The sequence below is a fragment of the Mytilus trossulus genome, chromosome 4 (genome assembly GCF_036588685.1).
Source record: "Mytilus trossulus isolate FHL-02 chromosome 4, PNRI_Mtr1.1.1.hap1, whole genome shotgun sequence".
Taxonomy (NCBI): domain Eukaryota; kingdom Metazoa; phylum Mollusca; class Bivalvia; order Mytilida; family Mytilidae; genus Mytilus; species Mytilus trossulus.
Genome location: NC_086376.1, coordinates 66,944,265 through 66,964,308, shown reverse-complemented (window position 1 = coordinate 66,964,308; position 20,044 = coordinate 66,944,265). Strand labels below are relative to the sequence as shown.

General features: G+C 30.8%; 1 protein-coding gene across 1 annotated transcript in view; it reads left to right on the top strand.

The window, feature by feature from the left end:
- Positions 1-11,110, top strand: part of LOC134715793 (cubilin-like) — a 31,395-nt gene extending 20,285 nt beyond the window's left edge. The window contains exons 3-9 of the mRNA XM_063578240.1: positions 1,823-1,919; positions 2,639-2,748; positions 4,655-4,816; positions 5,450-5,540; positions 6,120-6,238; positions 6,758-6,967; positions 8,867-11,110. Coding sequence (XP_063434310.1) covers positions 1,823-1,919; positions 2,639-2,748; positions 4,655-4,816; positions 5,450-5,540; positions 6,120-6,238; positions 6,758-6,967; positions 8,867-9,267 — 1,190 coding nt within the window. The 3' untranslated portion in view covers positions 9,268-11,110. The remainder of the gene's footprint in view (positions 1-1,822; positions 1,920-2,638; positions 2,749-4,654; positions 4,817-5,449; positions 5,541-6,119; positions 6,239-6,757; positions 6,968-8,866) is intronic.
- Positions 11,111-20,044: the final 8,934 nt, after the last annotated feature.

Below are 20,044 nucleotides of genomic sequence, written 5' to 3'. Positions count from 1 at the left end.
CGGCTAGAGGTAAAGAGGAGGGTTGAGATCTCACAAAACACGTTTAACCCCGCCGCATGTTTGTGTATGTCCCGTCAGAAGCCTATGGCCTTTGTTAGTATTGTATGTTTGTTTATATTTTAGTTCAATTATATGTTTTGGAGTGAAGAATGACGTTTATTTTCACTGAACAAGCAAACATTTCAGCCAGCTGCGGCCTACCTCCGGGTGCTGGAATCCCAATTGGTGTCCATCGGATGTTATCGCTGCCTTGGTTTTCTGTTTAGCATATTTCCCATTTGCATTCTCAATTGTATTCCCGTACATAAAAAAAACTAACTGCAACAAAATAGCTAATAGTATTGAAAAGGGAATTAAACGTCAATCGATCAATAATTGATGTGAATAAAACCTGGGACTTTTAGTATAATAGTGCCAGATAAACCCTAGGAACCTAAAACATTCCTGCACATTGAAAATACAGATTTCACAAGGTACAAAGTAAATATGAATAATTAGATATGACGTCTTCGATATTACGACAATTTTTAACAAACAACAAACAAAAAAGTGTGTAACCTTGAAACCATTCAATTTGTGATCTTGACACAATCATCATGTACGAACACCTTAAATGCACTTTTGATTTAAAAAATACATTAATTAGACAAACCACAATACGCAAAAGTGTCAAAGTGGTTAACCAAACAGTAAACAAAAACCACAAACAAATTAAATTTACACATCACAACATATAGTTTTCATACACATGTGTAACTCCGTGTAACAAGTACTATAAAACTACTGCCTCTTATCATATTTGATTTTGTGATCCAGAAACCTCCTCTACTGATAAAGCAGATCATACTTTAACAGTTACACGTAAGGGAAGACATCAAAAGATCGATGTAGGATAAAAAAAAAACTTTATTCAAATAGTTTGGGGGTGGGGGGTCAAAATTCTGCAAGTTTTGTATATCTAAAATCGATTTTTACATATATCCTTATTGGTAAATCAATTTTTCACTAATTAAGTTATGAGGGGGGTGTGGGGGTCAGTGAAAAAACTATGTGAATTAAGTTTTTTTTATCCTACATTGAACTTTTGATGGCGTCCCTAATATTTTAGATGATTTCGATGAACGTTAAACGTCAAATTGTCGTGTCATTGGTATATGCTTTAACTGGAACCTCGCTTTATTGTTTTTTTAGGTCTTGGGGTGGGATACTTCGTTTTAGGGGGGGGGGGTACTTTTTGAGTTACTATTTCTGAACTATATTTTATAACAAACGCACAGTCTGTGTTTTTATCATTTTTTATTTGTTTTGTGTTGTTCTTGTGTTTGATGGCAGATCATTAAAAGATATTTACTAGTTTTCACTACAGTTTATACTTTGGGTAAATTCAAGAATGAAATATTGTATAGACACCTGTTTGCTGTTAAAAAAGAAAATGTTGTATGGGTGCTAATGAGACAAATCTCCAACCAAGTCACTATTCGCTAAAAAAAGTAAACAATTATAGATCAAAGTACGGTCGTTAACACGGAGCATTGGATCACTCTGAACAATTAGCTATAAAGGGTTCTCAAAATGACTAGTGTAAAACTATTCAAACAGGAAATACAACGGTATAATCTTTATAAAAAATGAGAAACAAGAAACACTTATGAAACGACAACCACTGTCTTTTGATTATATGTGCATGTCGTTACTTATTAAACAAAAAATAAAAACCTAACCGACTTGTTTGATGTTGAAACCATTACGACAGTTGTTATTTGTCATCATAACTTTACTCTCCAAGTGCTCTATATCGTATTTTGTTTATTTTGTTTATTAGTTTCAAGTCAGTGTTCTGGTTCAGCTCTAACATTAACAGCATCAGACGATCTTACAACAGTGACCTCTGATGGATATAGTTCCGGTTCATATGCTAAGTAAGTTCAAGGGTTATATCATGAGATGTTTGTTAAAAGTTTGATTTCATTTTCGGCAAGTAAAAGCTCCTGATGTAACGTTATATATTGCTACTACCACACAATACAGCATGTAACCTGGAGGTGCATTTGACGATTTTATAACGATTTTATAGACTAAGAATAAGCTCTAAAAATAATATTCTGCATTTCGACTACGGAGAAACCAGTAACTTCCTAAACAAAAGAAGGCACTTTCCATAAACTTGTGCAATGAAAATCTGCATCATATACATATATTGACATGTCTGTTATCAAAGTTGTGCAAAGTGCTATTAAAAAGTAAAATCACAAGAATAACTAACACCCAGGAAAATTCAAAACAGAAAGTCCGTAATCAAATGGCAAAATTAAAAGCTCAAACAGATAAAACGAATGGATAACAACTTTCAGATTTCTGACTTGATACATTTCTTATGTCAGTGCTCATAATCTGTACTTCTAGGCCATCGTGTATTATTTGTCAAGTTGATACAAAATATTAATCAACAAGGTCTTTGTATCATTATTTAAGTGGTACTATGAGTTAATAAATCATGCGGATCAGAGGACGGAATGACATATACTCATCTCATTGAACATGGGTTTCTTGATTCAACTACAACGGCTATGTACAATTTTATTGTTTTACACGATGGCAATTTCGAAAATAAAGTTGCACGTTTTTTGTTTTATTTCAGTGATTTATCATGTTCATGGTTAATAGACAGTGGAAGTTCATCAGAAACCGTCATCGTCTTCATCACCCATTATGACATCGACGCATCAGATACAATTGATATTTACGACGGTATGTTTACATTTACATATATTTTAATTAGTTGAAGTAGTTTTTTTTTAGATGAAGCAATGTGTACTTTATAAATCTCTAGTACTGATAGACTAAGCCAAGTAAATTAGAATCATATTCAAAACAGTGTGGTCCTGGCTATTGATTGACGACCTAAATTATCCCATTGACTGGGACAGATTAGGTGAACGTTTGTCAGTAACGACCATTGCTCACTTCTTACTTATTATAGAATTTAAACTGTGGGGTCACCAAAGGTTCTTAACGCCTTTAATAATAAAATAATTCGAAAAATTATTCAGGAATAACCTTTATGTTTTGATTTATATTATCAATATAAATCAACACATCGTATTATTCCGAATTCGTTTTTCGAATTGCTTTAATTTATTTAGGTGTTGAGAACCTTTGGTGACCCCACAGATTCAGTGTCTTTAACAAGTACATAGTGAGCAGTGATTGTTACCGACAAACGTTCACCTAATCTGTCCCAGTCAATGGGATAATTTAGGTCGACAATCAATGGCCAGGACCACACTGTTTTGAATATGATTCTACAGAAAACAGGTCTAACACCGATTGAATGACAACTAAGTAATGAAGACACTTTGGTGGCTCTGTGCTTGTTTTTTTTGGATTAGTCATAGTTGGGGATTAAGGATTTACAAAATGTAAAATGGCTCCAAAAGTGCTCTCACAGAATGATTGCATTGCTCTTTCCTTATATCTTATGTGTAATTCTCAGTCAAATTAGAAATCGTATATGTTGTATATGTAGCTTACATGTACACGTCTATGTCACCTCCAAACTCAATTAATTTTGTCTTTGTCATTTGTCCATATCAATCTCCATCATCCCCTCCCTCCTGCTTTACTGGAAGTCATTCTGTTAATCTCTTAGTTTACAGCATCTTTTTTTTAAATAAAATTTAATTATTCCTTACTTCAACTTTGAATGATCTATTCCCGTTAAAGGCCACCCACAGATAGTATTCTAGTATTCTTTACCAGCAATGTCCGTCAATTTTTTTTGATACAAGTATCATTTGACTACTGACAAAAACCTTGGCGAAGTTTTGTCGGTTAAAGATAGTTCTGATAACGACAAAAAGGGCCTATATACTCATTGCAGCAGAGCTGTACCAGTTGGTTTTTGGTATCAGTTTTAACATCACACTCATTATCAGAGCGTTAAGTCAATACGAGGTTATGTTAATTAATTTATTTTTTTTTGATTAAGACATTCAATTCAGTTATGAATAGTATGTTAGTTAATCATTCTGTATACCTAGCGATCTTAACAATGAAATACGGTTGATAAACAAATTCGGGGTATTCAGTCCGTCCGATATTTAGTTGACTTCAGTCCACACCCTTTAACTATAATTGACTTACACATGAATATGAATTGTGTTTTTAGTTTTTTAAGCATTCTTTTAACTGTTAAAGAAGAAATTTATAGATAAAACGATATATTGTGCATCTTAAGTTAAAAACACATTCAAGTAGAATATATTTTTGAAACGGTCAGAATATTGTTCATTTACAGCACACATATAGCAAATATCAGATATATTTAAGAATTTTGATCATATAAATAAAAGGTCTAATTAACTACATAAATTTATTGTGTTTTGATTATTCAAATGCACTAAGGTTGCAAATCAAATAATGCAATGTAGTTTGTACGTAAAAAGTCCAACTTAAAAACTTTCTGTTATTCAATAATATCGATATTATAGACGACAAAACACAGCAATATATTTTATCGGTAACGTCAGAGACACATAACACTATTGTAAATGTTTGTCTCTGAGAAACAGTGCTGTTATGAAGGATACAGATTTATTAATTGCAGAGTTAGTAGAAACTGTTAAAAATGTTTAAAAACTAATTTGTATTTTAGGGTTTTTAACAAGCAATTCATCCCTCAAGTCTGGTCTTACTGGTACCGGAAACGATAAAGAGGTTTTGACGACGGGTCAGTATGCTCTAGTTGTATTAACTACTGACTCATCAGGACAAGCACAAGGATTTTCTTTGCAATATGTGAAAGCTGCAGACTTGTGTAAGTATAAATAAAGGCAACAGTACTATACCGGTGTTCAAAATCCATAAATCGATTAAGAGAAAACAAATCCGAGTAAAAACACACCAAAACCGAGGGAAACACATCACTTACGTGAGGAAAACAAATGTACAACAGGAACACCGAAGTGCAACAAAAACAAACGCCAACACACATTGGAACGAACTATTTGACAACAGCTGCCATATTCCTGACTTGGTACAGGACATTTTGATAAAACAAAAAATGGTTGGTTGAACCTGGTTTAATGGCAACAATGATGAAGTAGTATAGGATGGAGACATTTATCTACTGAGGCCGCACAGGACACACGAGGGAGTCAAGTATATATATAAAACCAATCTAAAGAATGTTGGGAAAATTTTTAACTCTGTAACAAATAAAACTTATGAGACATTTTCCATAATATATAACCTTTATACAATATTTAGATTATTTCGAGAAAATGCAAATATGTGTTAAACAGCTGTTTCACTCGAGTAGCATTTACCAATTTATTTGTGAATCCTAAAGTGTATTTTGATGAATAGTAAGGATTTCCAAAGGAAGTATATCAGTTTTTTTAGTTTCTATGTATGAATAGCATATTTATACGATACTACTTTGTTTTAGCTGGTACTGGTTGTACAGCAGAACAAACCCTCACTGCGACCAGTGCAGAACAGTATTTAACATCGCCAGCTTTCCCTAGCAGCTATACGGGGTAGGTGTTATGAATTTGCTGCATAAAGTATATTTAAAAGCATGAATAAGAAAAAGCCGTTCAACGAATTGTTTATTACAACATTTTATATTTCCGTTTAGAACATTTGATTTGCCAACGCCTCCGCCTATCTTTGCTTGGAAGAAATCCAGACTAGTTTTCAATTTTCATCAAAATCCACTATTTATCTATTTCGGTTGTGGATTTTAAGGCTTTGTAGAAAAGCTACACGAAACGAGTTCTAGTAAACTTTCTTAGGAGTCGTTTTACCTTTAAACAATGGACTTCATAATCGTGGCTAAACAAATCCCAACCGATCTAACTCTTTTTAATAATTGAAACAGTTCGACTAAAACGTTAAAATAATTCAACCAAAGTTTTTTAAAAATGACCCTATTGTCTATTATATATTTCCTATTGTCATGACAAGTTTTATAAAATTGGGTCTTTTTTTTATTGCATAAATTACATGCAAGTCTGGTTTTACGAGTCCTTGTTTACTCCTTGGTTTTGATTGTTATTGTATTACTATATCTTCTAGATAAGAGAGTTTTTAAAACAAAATCTTTCTTGTTGCAGAAATTCCAATTGTCGGTGGTTAATTGAAGCAACTGAGGGAACAGTGTATTTTGAATTAATGTTGAGTGATATTGAATCGTCCCCTAACTGTGGATTTGACTACCTAAAAATATATGACAGTAAGTGAATTTGATGTTATGAAATAGGTTTTTTTGTTGTTGTTAAAAAGAATAAGTTCTACGAAATAAAATGAATCAGTCACATAATACAATAAAAAATTCAGCCGATGCACCATCATATAATGTACCTGATTCTGAGTTTTTGCACTTGAAGAAACTATTCTTGTTTCTCTGTTCACTGTCATATTTATCATTAGTTCATTGAACGTAAATGTATGTTAGTTTAGTGCAATTATCAGCTAATGAATAAATCATGTTCTACCAGTCAAATGTATCCAACAAATTGTTTTGTAAAATCGTCAAAAACATTCTTCAAAGATTCATCTTGTGCAATGTCTATTTTTAGTTTACAGTATCATCAAGATGTTAGACCATAAGTTTTGACAAATGTAAATAAATACGTATTCAATTATGTTTTAATTGATTAAAAACATCAAAATCAATGTTATTACCAATAGAAAAAAATATATACAAAGATCTTATTGTGGTATTTAAACCTGATTATTTTGCTTTTTTCAGGTTCCTATGTTTGTGAACACACTTTAACAGTAGATGCCTGTACTAGATATCCACTCGGAAACACGGCGACATACACTAGTAATGGTACCAGTGTTTTAGTCTTGTTTGTTTCGGATGCTACAGTAGGATACAAAGGTTTCAAACTAAAATATTCTGCAGTATCATCAACGACAACAGTAGCGACTCAAACAGCAGCATCCGAAGACACAGGTACACAATTTGTCAATGTTCAGTATACATTATTGTATTTTATTGATTTCTTTGTCGTAGATTTCCTCTAATGCATATATCATAGATTTCTTCTAATTTCTTCTAATGTATGTGCCATTGATTTCATCTTATCCTTGATTTTCCTTTGATTTCCTCTAATGTCCATGTCATTGATTTTCCTCTGATATTCTCTAATGTAAGTGTCATTAATACAAAGTTTGTATAGTGTATAATAATAATGATAATACGAATGATAATAATGATAAATTTATCACTTATGTTTTTGTGTTTTATTTTATTCATTTTCGTATATTGTTTAGTTTTTATTTTGTTGTCTATTGTTTTGTTTAATCTTGTATTGCCACAAACATTGTAAATGTTTAATGACAATTAATAAAGTTATATTATTAATGATAATTATAATTATATATTAATGATATTTTATCGGAAAAATTAATAACATTTAATTAATAATAACAATAATAATAATAATTACAATAATAATAATTTTAATAATTATAATATTTTATCCATATTCAAAGAGAGTTATTCGCTTGGATTAAACCAAATTTCAATACATACAATATTAGCTACACTAAAAATTTAACCAATCTACTAATACACAAATATAAACAGTATATATAAAGGTATATAAACGTATAACAAAAATAACACTTAAAGCTATACATTTATAGTTAAACTTATCGATTTCATAATTTTCCTAAAAATGTAGTGACTTGTAAGAAAACATTTTTGAATTTTGAATTTTAACTGGATAGTAAATTCCACACTATTGGACCACTAGAATAAAAACTTGATTTGTATAACTTTGTATTTGATTTAGTCACAAAAAATATCTGATGACGAAAGTCGAGTTAGTTACTACTTGTACGCACAATAATACTTGATAGATATTTTGGTGCCAGTACATGTTTTGAGTTAAAAGACTAAGTATGAATAATGATGGTGGTATTATGTTCAGGTTAAAAAAAAGTTTTTGTTTAGTAACGTGAATACTTCCAAATTCCTTAAATAGTTCAATAGATAGTTTACGAATACGGTGTTTGTTTATAACAATTTAGCTGCCTTTTTTGCAAGTAAAGTTAACTGTCAATTAAAAAATGGTTAAAGTTGCCCTTATGTAATCATCAACAAATCACTGATCTTTTTGCTGATGATAGCACTACTTCTGTTTGCATACAGTTTTAATATTATGTTATGATAATTGAAGCCAACATTTGCAGTTGGCAAGTTTACTTTAATAAGAAATTTGATACACTTGAATTTCATCGGAATCCGACTAACGAATTTCAAGCAATTTTTAGATTTGCATGATGTCACAATGAAAAGATTTGGATTGTTGTTATCAATTTACTTTCAGTTAAAAGCTGAACGTTTTAATCACATTCTATTGGAAATACCAAGCTTCACAATGATCATAATTAGTGTGTGTCAAACTACTATACACCCAATGAAATTTATACCGACAATATGTGGGTTCAATTTTTTTGAAATTTTATATTTTTGTCATATATACATTTTGTCAAAATTTTATGAAATTAAACGTGCAAAGTCAATTTTATCCAAGTATGTAGTTCCATCTCAATTTGCATGGAGGATAAATCATGCAAAACATTATTGAAAGTACTATTGGCGTTACCTAATCTTTTCTGTGATGTATTTTTATCTTAATTTCTTTTCTTTTTGTATAAGACTACATCAAAACACATGGCGCGCTATCTTTTTACCAACTGAAAATGACTAGAATACGTAACTTAACTGACTACTTATTGCTGATAAAAAAAAATGACATTTATCTATTTAATTCTACCGCGAAAACTTGAGTATTCGATTCAATTTCATATTACTGTCTTTACCTTGTTTTGACTTTTCTTTCAGGTTTTGCTCTTGGAATGGGTGTTGGTGTAGCCACAGGCGTAGTTTCAACCCTGATGGTTATTGGAATAATTCAGATAATTAAAAGCAGACTTCAAGCGTCTAAGTTAGGTTCACCACGGGTAAGAAACGTTCTTCCAATGCAAACTCCTACAAGTTTCGGAGGAAAAACCCCAACTGGGAATGGACATCTGCCAAATGGCCATATTTTGAGAAACGGTGATATTCCCGGAAGTCAAAGATTTTCAGTGACAAGTTCAATATCTTCTTCGGGAAATTCCTCCAGAAACGGTAGAACTCCGTCAACAGGACACAGTTCTCCAAATCATTCAGATACGCAAAATAAACTGAATAATAATTATAAAAGAAACGGTGTACTACCCACAAACATCGGACATGTTTAATTCTTAATTATTTGTTTACTGGTCAAGAAAATCTGAAAGGGAATAGTATGTACAGAAAGAGGCATGTTTAGAACTATTGTATGCATCATAATATGGTTAAGTGATTTCACCTCTGTTGTTCATAGTTATATGTCGTATTCCTCTTCAATTGTTACACTTTTTCTGTTTATTAGTTACGTTTTTGTTATGAGTTAGTTTGAATAGTTAATATAATACTGACAACAACAAAAAACTGTCAATAAAATAACTAACCTGCTTTGTTCTTCTTCAGTTAAATAAGTCTATTACAGTTTTACAATTTCAAAAAGGAGGTACAATTGTTAAAGCATGCCCACTAGTTTAAATTTCTCAATCACAGCAACGTTTTTCATTAGTTGTATTTCATTCAGGTGGACCAAGAGGATGTTGAAGTCGATTGTGAGTCAAGGTAACGGTGATGCCGATAATAATTTGCACGTTCAAATAACGCATTTTACAGATTTTTTTCTGGACGACATTTCACTAATTTTTCTTTTCTAATGAAAATGACTTCACACGTAATATTTTGTGATCTTTTGTTCCTCTAAAGCAGGTTTTTGTATTTTCACTTCGAGCACTTTGTTAGAAAGACAAAGCAGACACACCTTTATTGGTCTGTTGCTAGTATTATCTCTTTTAAATTGCAAATCTGTTCACAAGAAAATGCTTACGGACTAAAATACAGATCCTTTGTCCAATCTTTGATGACAATGATCTGACAACACTCCGTTATACTTTCTGTTCTTGTATTTATTGCATCAACCAATGGAATATCAGCCTTCAAATTTTTGAAGGCCGAATTAATCCGACAAACTAGAGGATCTCGAAAGTTATCAGAACCGAAAGTAGAACAGATTGTTGTTAGGTTCTTTTAAGCACAACTTGGACACGTGATTTGAACTTTAATCAAATTGAAGAAAATGTTGAGCTCACTGATCAAAGTCTCTTGGAAAAAGTGTAACAACTCACCTTCTTGACTGTTAACCCTTCCAGGATAGCAGTTTTCAATTTACATATATTTTGAGGCTAGGGTTGTGATAGTAAATATTTTCTTCAAGAAAACTGTAATTACGATATTTTTTCAATTGAAACCCATGAATGTTTTTACTGCTTAAATTTTAAGATATATCATTTTCACTTTATTCAAAACTTACATTGATGCCTGTATGATATGTTCATTGATGATTTATATTACTTATTATAATTTATATTAAGGTTACTGACAAGTTTATGTTTCGTATGATGTTTCCATTTTTCACTCATTGTTATTGAAGAAGAATTATTTTAAAGAAAAATGCATGAAATACTTTTTTCACCTATCTGATGAATAATAAATTGTATAACTGTGTTTCGATAAAAAGTTAAGAACTGAAGCATGTTCATGATAATGTGATGATAAGATTTTCCCTGTATCGAGTTTAATCCATCGAAATATTTTAAGGTCATGAAATCAATTATTAAGATTATGTATAAATAACAATGCTCTTTGAAGTAAAGAAAAAACAAAGACAAACTTATCATGTGTTTTGAAACTTAATATGTAGATCTTTAAAACTGTGTAAGTATAAATACTATGAGGGTTGAACAATATTATAAGACTGGTACCTTTGATAACTATAGCCTACGATTACTATTAATACGTAACCTCGATACATTTCTTGACCAAGTAAACATTGGAGGAAGAATATCACTGCCGGGCTTTTGCAATGTTTCATCAATCATTTTGTATATATATTCTTATTATTAAATGTTATGTAAATTGTTATCTGTATATATAAATATAAATGTTATGAATTGTTAAACCTAACAATTTTCAAATTATGTCATAAGGGTATTTTCTTCGACAAGCTTTAATAAAAATGTTATTCTTCAAATTGACTTCTTTTTTTTTAGAGAAGTGAATCTCAAGATACACTGATACTGTTTGTATTTTTGAATGATTGAATTAAGATGTAGAAGTATATATTAACTTTAAATACAACATTACAAAACATAACAAAGTACTAGTTTTATTTTGATTGGACACAAATGGACTTTGCACTACGTCGACAAATGCACATAGAGCATTAAATAAATTCATTCACTTCTGGCGATCCTTCTTCAGATATATTTGATAAATAACCTCTTCATCATCAGCTCCACTTGTGGAGTAATTTCAAAGCTCCGTTAATGAAGCGTGAATTATTGTAAGACTTTGATGCATTAACTAAAAATCTAATATTTAATCAAATAACTTAGCGTTCAACCAGTAAGGATCCTACTTCGTCAAAATTATCTCCCCGTTACGCCAGTTCATTTTCACATTCGTAGAAATTGAAGCCATTGTAGGGATGACGCGCTACCAATTTTGCTCTTGGAAACCGATAAATTTATCCACATTGCACCAAAACGATCCTTCTATGTCAGTTATATTTTTAAAGACAAATGTATCAACTAGCTAATGAGCATCAGTTAATGATCTTGTCTGCATTGATTCAACTTAAAACTATTGTCTGATCGGTTGCCAGGTGGAATTTTCGAAAATTCATAAAGATTTAAAAAAATTCTAATTAAATATTTCGTGGAAGGGCAGACTAGATTTGTTTAGTGTTTGAAGACTATAAACCCTAGTTATCACACACAAAAAATTAGAATTTTTCGAAAATATGCATTTTCATCATCCAACTTGTAAGACTGTCGTCGAGTATTTTTTGTAAAGCAATAGCTACTCGAACACACCTCCTCTGTTTTTGTGACTCATTAGTTAGGTATTTCACTTGACCCATATATTTCATTTTTTAGTACTGTTATAGTTTTATGTTATAAAGTCAACCTGTAGCATTAATATATAAAAATGACAGAATCTGAAGCGAGACGATGTATGAAATATTCTTACTTTGTACGATATCAAGACAAAATATTCAACTCAAACACGCCCTTACATAAAAAGGTGCTCTCAATTTCCTCTTTTCAATACAATTGGTACCTATTTTTTTTATTTTTTCCTTCAGTCACATAATGGAAAGGTAGACACGAATAGTACTGAACTAATAGATTGATATGTTTTCCGTCCGTGGTAATTTTTTCAAAAAAATCGGAGGTTATGCATTTTCTTCACCCAACTTGAAAGAAACCCATGTCGTCGACTTGATATCTAATTGATCTGCTTAACTATGTACTAGGTAAATTGAAAAATTTTGCAAATGGTGTTTATAAATTAAAACACTTCGTTATTGAGAAGAAAATTGCAATTTTGTTTGTTTCTATTAACTTTTAAAAAAATTGTCACTATAGAAAACAATACAGTAAACATTTAGCTTCGATTCTTTTGATCTATTTCAACCTGGTTTCCGACTGCAACATGATTAAGGATCTCCAATGACAAACTATATACATAATTGTTCTATGAATTATAGGCTAGAGACGTAATCATCCTTCAGCTAAGTTGGTAGAGCGATGGCCTACTGTGCTTCTTCGGTTCTTGGTGCGATTTCCTGCTACTTTCATACATATGATCATGACTTTACAGAAAAAACGAGGTCTACAAAACAGAACGCAGAAACCTAAAATATTTAGTCACATGAACCCCAATCAAAAACTGTAGATATTCTTATGCAATATGATATAAGCAGTTACTGCTATTATTAACGAGAAAAAAGGCCGAGATAATAATTGGAAGATATCTGTGGTCATTTGTGTTTTCGAACTTCTAAAAGTCATCATAGGTAACAGGGTTAGGCCAGACTCGAGTTTCGTCTATAAAAACATATTTCATATGTGACACTCGAATCAAAGTTTGAAAAAGCCACATAAATACAAGTTGAAAAGCATTTAGTACAAAAAATTAATGTTTTTTGCAAATACAGTCTGGCGTTATCGTGCTGTGTGGATGCAGTAGAATGTGAACCCGTGCTTGTAGTATATGCCATTATATTTTTCAGTTATTGGTGGTTTTTATGTTATCTATCACTATGGTAGAATCCTTTGGATTTAAAAAAAGGCAAAGTTTTGAAACAGTTCATTAAAATGGCAGTTGTCATCGTATAATTCCTTTCTGTGCGTGTTGCATTGTCGTTTGTTTTTTGTTGTTCTTCAGTGTTTCTGTTGTTTCCTTGTTTTCCTCTTATAGTTGATATTAGTTTTTTACCAAAATTTCTTTTCTTTCAATCGATTTATGTCTTTCGAACAGCGGTATACTACTTTTGCCTTTATCAAATTCATGGCCCTATAAAAGATTATGCATGTCACTACATAAGTGATGACTTCAAAGCTGGTGAAACTCTCGGGAATGAAACTTCCAGCAGCAGTGGCACCGATCCAGCGATTGTAAATAATCTCATCATAGATCGAAACCCGACTAAAGTAGTCGTAAGCCGAACATGCATTCCGTCTACAAAGGACGTACACAATATCCGTTTCACAAAACAAAAAGCTATCGTATTCCTGACTTGGTACAGGCTTTTCCTTATGTAGCAAATAAACTCATCATAGATATCAGGAATAAAATTTTACAATTACGTCAGACGCGCGTTTCGTCTACAAAAGACTCAGCAGTGACGCTGGAATCAAAAAACGTTCAAAAGGCCAAATAATTTAAGAAATTGGAGAGCATTAAGGACCAACAATTCCTTTAAGTTTTGCCAAGCTAAGGTTATCTAATCCTGAGATGGTAGACCAAATCTAGTTATATTGCACAATTTATTGCTTTTTTTGTATATGTAGTTTATACTCTTTTCAAATTAAATAATGATTATTACTCATCTTAATTTTCTAGTAGATACATGCACTACTTAAGCGTACATTTTTTCTTACAGGAAAATTACTTCTTTCTTAAAGTTCTATCGATACCATATATGAAGGTGGTAATTAAATTGATATTCAAATGTTTTTTTTTTGTACTCGCTGAATTACAGACATACATATGACGAATTTGGAGGTTTTTTTTTTTACATAAATGATTTATTTGACATTCAAACATTTTTCAGTGATTAAGATTATAACAAAATGTTGACCGATGAATTTTGGACATTTTACGTCTGGGTTTTTTTTTTTCATGCATCGTTGTCAATATAATGGAATTTGATGCAACTGTCATACAAGTGAAACGTTTAGCTAGCTATAAAACCAGATGCACTCCATCATTTTCTGCATAAAAAAATACCTGTATTACAGTGACTTGCCTATAGGTGTTACTGTAAAAGTTTACCTATAGCTCAACCAGTTTTTAAAATTGTCAACACAATAGGGACATTTAAATTGACCAGTTGGTATTGTTAGATTTAAATATACCTTGATGTTACCTGTAAAGATTTTTATTCACCTAACCCAAAGTTTCAGCATGCTTTTTTCCAGAACTTTTTCTTACCTAGGATTATTCTATTAAAAATTGATAGGGAAGAAAATAGTTTTTGGTTTTTATTGTTTTAAATCCCTGACATTTATGATTTATCAAATTTTTACCTAAAATTCTAAATCAGTAAAAGATTAAATTAAATATGTATTACTATGTTTGAAAATTTAAACTTTATTTACACACTAAATGCTTCTTTAAAATTCTAACCCTTATACATAGTATTGTCCAGCTGCCAGTGAAACAAGAAATAGCTGTTCAGGTGTTTACAGTTTAAATTTTCAGAGGGATATGTTGTTTATTTCTTTACATGATTTCAAGATTCTCATTTTGGATTATTTTTTGCAATGTTTGAAATCTTTTGGTGTCATTGTGCATACAATATTGGATTTATTTCATTTTAATTCATTACTTAGATTTTTTATGGCAATTTTGCTTCTTAAAATGTGATGTGTTTTTTTCAAGATGTTATTGTCATGAAGGACATCAAGGAGGAAATAATTCATTCAAATTGTTCTGTGGGGCTTACATATGATGGTGTATATGTAAATTCGAAAATAATTTTGGAGTATACCTTGCTGTGTATTTTCTTTGAAATCTATTATAATATCAGTGGGACTTTTGTGCATAAAATGCTGTGTTCAATCAAGGAAATTCAAATTTTCATAAATGGGATTTAGTTATGTTAAAGATTAAACAAATTCAAAACTGGAATTCAAGTAAGAGATATAGTGCGAGTTCATCCAACATGTTTCTGTGACTTCAAACGTGATTTTAAAAACATTCATTATTAGTTTTGGGATCTATTACAAACTTAAAAATGATATACCATTTAAATGGGATCTTTGAAATGAAATAAAATGTTGAATTAACGCAGTGGATATAGTCTAATCTAGTGATAAAGTGAAAAATGAAAGTAAAATATAATATTCCTAACGTGAGGAAATGTTTTAAGTGATTCATATGAAATTGGAAACAGTAATTATAAAATTCTGGATCAAATATTGTTTGATTTGGAAATTTATCATAGGAAAAGAAATAAAATGTTTACTGTGGATATAGTAAAATCAAGTGATATATAGTAAAAATATAAATACAATATTACAAAATATTTGTAAAGTGAGGACATCTATTTGGAATATATAGTAATGGAATTGACATGATTGATAACAAAATAACAAGATTCTGCACCTATTAAATTAGGTTGTATATCATGGGAAGTTAATCAGAATTTATACTATGGATTTAGAAAAAAATCTAGTGAAGTAGTGAAAAATGAATGAAATTGGGAATTATTTAAAATCTTTGGAATTCTGGATGAGATGTCAAATATTAGTGTTAAAAAGTAAATAAAATTGTTTATTCAAATATGATTTTGATGTTTCATAAAATGAGTGAAATATTACGACTGGATTATTTAGGGTATAGACACTGCTAGTAGTGGCTATACAAACATTAAGATGAAATGTAGTGCATTTAAGTCCATGCAATTTTAAACCAACTGCAAGAAAATATCATATATGATATAGTCATTCTTGTTTGGCTTGATCACTCCTAATATTTTGAATAACAGTAAAATAAAAATCTCTCAATAGAATAATCCTAGGTAAGAAAAAGTTCAGGAAAAAAGCATGCTGAAACTTTGGGTTTGGTGAGTAAATTTTTTTACAGGTAGCATCAAGGTAGATTTAAATCTAACAATACCAACTGGTCAATTTAAATGTCCCTATTGTGTTGACAATTTTAAAAACAGGTTGAGCTATAGGTAAACTTTTACAGTAACACCTATAGGCAAGTCACTGTAAGTCAGGAATATGATAGTTGTTCTACATCCGTTTGATTTGTTTGAGCTTTAGATTTTGCTATTTGCTCGGGGACTTTTCGTTCCCTCTGAGTTCACTATTTTTATGATTTTACTTTTAACAAGTTTAGATATAGTTCATATATATCTAACACTATGTGTTCATACTATAATCCATTTTTCGAAAATTATTATTGTATTTTAAGGTCAAATTTGTGTTTGGTCTGTAATCTTCCAAAAAAAATAGGTGAGTTACTTTTCAACTGGACAGCATGAGTGCACAAAAAGATAAATCGCAGAAAAAGCCATCAAAGTTGTTAAAGAATATGACTGTATGATTAGAAAATATGTTGTGCAAATAATTGATTGATGTTTGCTTAACTTGCCTTTGCAAATATGGCATGCATGTTCAGAACGATTGATAAAAGAATGATTTAGCAACACATATTCTCATTTCTAAATTAAAATTATACATAGGTCAATGTGTATGGTCTTTAACATGTCGATAGAAAGGTCTAAAGCATTTGATCAAAATCTATGTTGTTATTAGCTTTTTTTATAAAATCCAAGGGGTACGTACCCAATTATTTTTTTAATTTTTGAATTGCTTGTATTGTGTCGCAAATGTAATAAACGTTTTGTTTGTTATATTTAAAAATAGTTTTTTTTCCTTATCAGTTTTTAACAGATGTGCTGTGTCACGTCTATATTCCAGTGACATAAAAGTTTGTCTTTCAAAAGTTAACAAATACTTATAAAAATTACTACTTTTCTGTATGACATGCAATCTTTTGAAAAGCAAAACATTTGTTATTTTATGTGGTCAACTATGCAACAATTACCAAAATATGATATTTATAAATGATACAATTTTGAAATGTAAAAATTAGATAATGACAATAGCCTCATCCTACAGTTTAGTTATTTAGCAGACAAAAACAGCATATTATTGGTGCTTTGTAACAACATCAATAGTTTGACTGATTAGGATGAAGACACAATGTCTGGAAATGTAGCTTACTTGTATAACTTTGATGTTATTTTTTTTATTTTAAAGTTTTCCACCTACTTTGATTAAGAAAAATATATTTAAGAAAATAATTGCGAATGTAGATCATGCAATAATAATATCAGATTTTGTTAAAAGACATAATTAAGTAAAAACATGTGAATAACATACTACTTTTGAACTAATGAGAGCATGTTTACCATAATGGAATGTCGTTGCTTTTCAAGTGTACTAATATTGTCACTTGACAAAATCCCGTAGTGTTAAGAGAGTGATTCAAGAGAGGGAAGAAGTTTAACAAAGATAGATAAGAGAACAATACGCAGGAAAATCACCTGTAATAGACTTTAGATACAAGAACAAGAAATATTACCTCATATAAATATTCTGCCGTTTCTACATTTCAATTTGCATTTCTTTCGAATATAATAAAGAAAATCTTGAGAAAAAAAATGCCTAAATGTTTTGTTCTATTTTTTTTACTTAGTTTCATTAGATTGTTTGCTCTATTGTAATTTTTTACAATTGTATCCTTACATTAAGGAGGGATTGAGCGTCTGCATAAAACAACTTTGATTTGTTCTTTTTTTTTTTTGCATTTGTTGCTTTTTGGTGGGAGCATTGTAAGAAACTGTTCTCGCTTCAACATTTTATCAGCAGAGTCAAAAATTACATTAAAATTTCATTACCAGAAGAATCAATTTTTAAGTTGAAACTCAAACCATAACGTCATCATTCTCATAGAAGATACCAGGTTTATTACTTGGTAAGTCAAACGTGCACTTGATTAAAAACAGTTCAAACATGAATAAAAGATATAAGTTGAAAAGCAGTGACTTAAAACCAAAAGTACTTAAAAGTTATTTCCTTGTCCTTTATGTATCCCCATAATTCTCTTTTTTTTATGTTTTGGCATGCCATTTCTTCAATTTTTCATTTTTTTTAATCTCTTTTCTCTCTATTATTTATTTGTAATATTTTTTTTCTTTTCTGTAATTCTCACCTAGACCCTTCTGTATGTTTTACCATTGATCGCCTTTTATTCTACAAGTAGAGATTAAATTCGGGGGTATTAAATGTTCTAAGTCACGAGGATCGTCAATGGTTATTATTAATTATTAGTCTTTAGTTCGAACCCCTGGTGGATTAAACAAAATAATGATAACAGTTGTTTACCGATGATCTAGCTATAGATATAGGAAGATGTGGTGTGAGTGCCAATGAGACAACTCTCCATAAAAAAAAACAATATAAAAGTAAACCATAATAGGTCAATGTACGGCTTTCAACACGGAGCCTTGGCTCACACCGAACAACAATCTAAAAGGACCTCAAAATTACCAGTGTAAAACCATTCAAACGGGGAAACCCAACGGACTAATCTAACGAGAAACACGTTTTAATTACATAAACAAACGACAACTACTGTACATCAGATGCCTGACTTAGGACAGGTGCAAACATTTGCAGCTGGATTTAACGTTTTAATGGTATCAAACCTTCTCCATTTTTCAGAAACAATAACATAACATCACAACATACAAAAACACACAATACAATAAATTATGTCTGTCAATCTTGCACAAGGCAGGGTTCATATTTGTATTACATTTACATGTTCTCATCATGAGTTTGCATTTAATTTGCGCTTGGCGCTTCACAACTATCCGTCATCATATAAACTCAAATAAACTCATCATAGATACCAGGATTAAGTTTTATATGTACGCCATATATAAAAAAAACATCTTTCAAAGTGAAACAAACTTTAGGTGAAGTATCGATTTTTTCTAGTCAAAGGAAGACAATTCAAATGGTTTAAAAACCAGACATCAATTATAAATACTTATACGTTTCCACCTTAATATGATGTACCGATGTTTTACCAGTACTTATATGAAGCCAGTTTGAAATATTCAGAGTCAAACAGATGATACTGCTTAAATAAATCAATAAGGGAAATCTAAGCGTATACAGTTTTAGTAGGGCATAAGACATTTATCAAAATTGCAACTATCATAGAATTAATCTGATTCACTTAAATAAGTCTCCCACAAAAAAATGCATCCGCATAGTTCGAGCTTGCTTAAGTCACATTCAAAACACACAAAAATTATTGTTCACCAATATTCTTTATTAATATGAATTCTTACAAAACATAGTTCAGATTACAGAACTAATTGCAAACAAAATTACTAATGATTTCCTATTTCACTGTTTTAAGTAATTTTTCATGTGTTCAATTCTATCTTTAAGTCCACTATTATCTGTTGTATTTTGCTCCAAGTTGTTTAACTGGCGATGAAGTTGAAATTTAGTTCTTGAAATTTTTTCAGCGATACATTGTTCTTTTATTTTATGTTTGGACACTTGTGTTTCATGTTCTTCTCCCATCTGGTGAAGTCTGCATAGAATATCACTGACAGCATTGATTGGGTCATTATCAGTGTCGTCATATGTTAATCCATCCTGGTTACTAATAGATATTAAATGATGAGACGCAAAGGTTTTAATTGACTGGTGGGATTTTACACAATCTGTACAATACACTTCTTCACATTCTTTACATTTCATTATTCCTAGTGTTGATTTGTTATTCAGCTGGCAGCAATCACAGTTT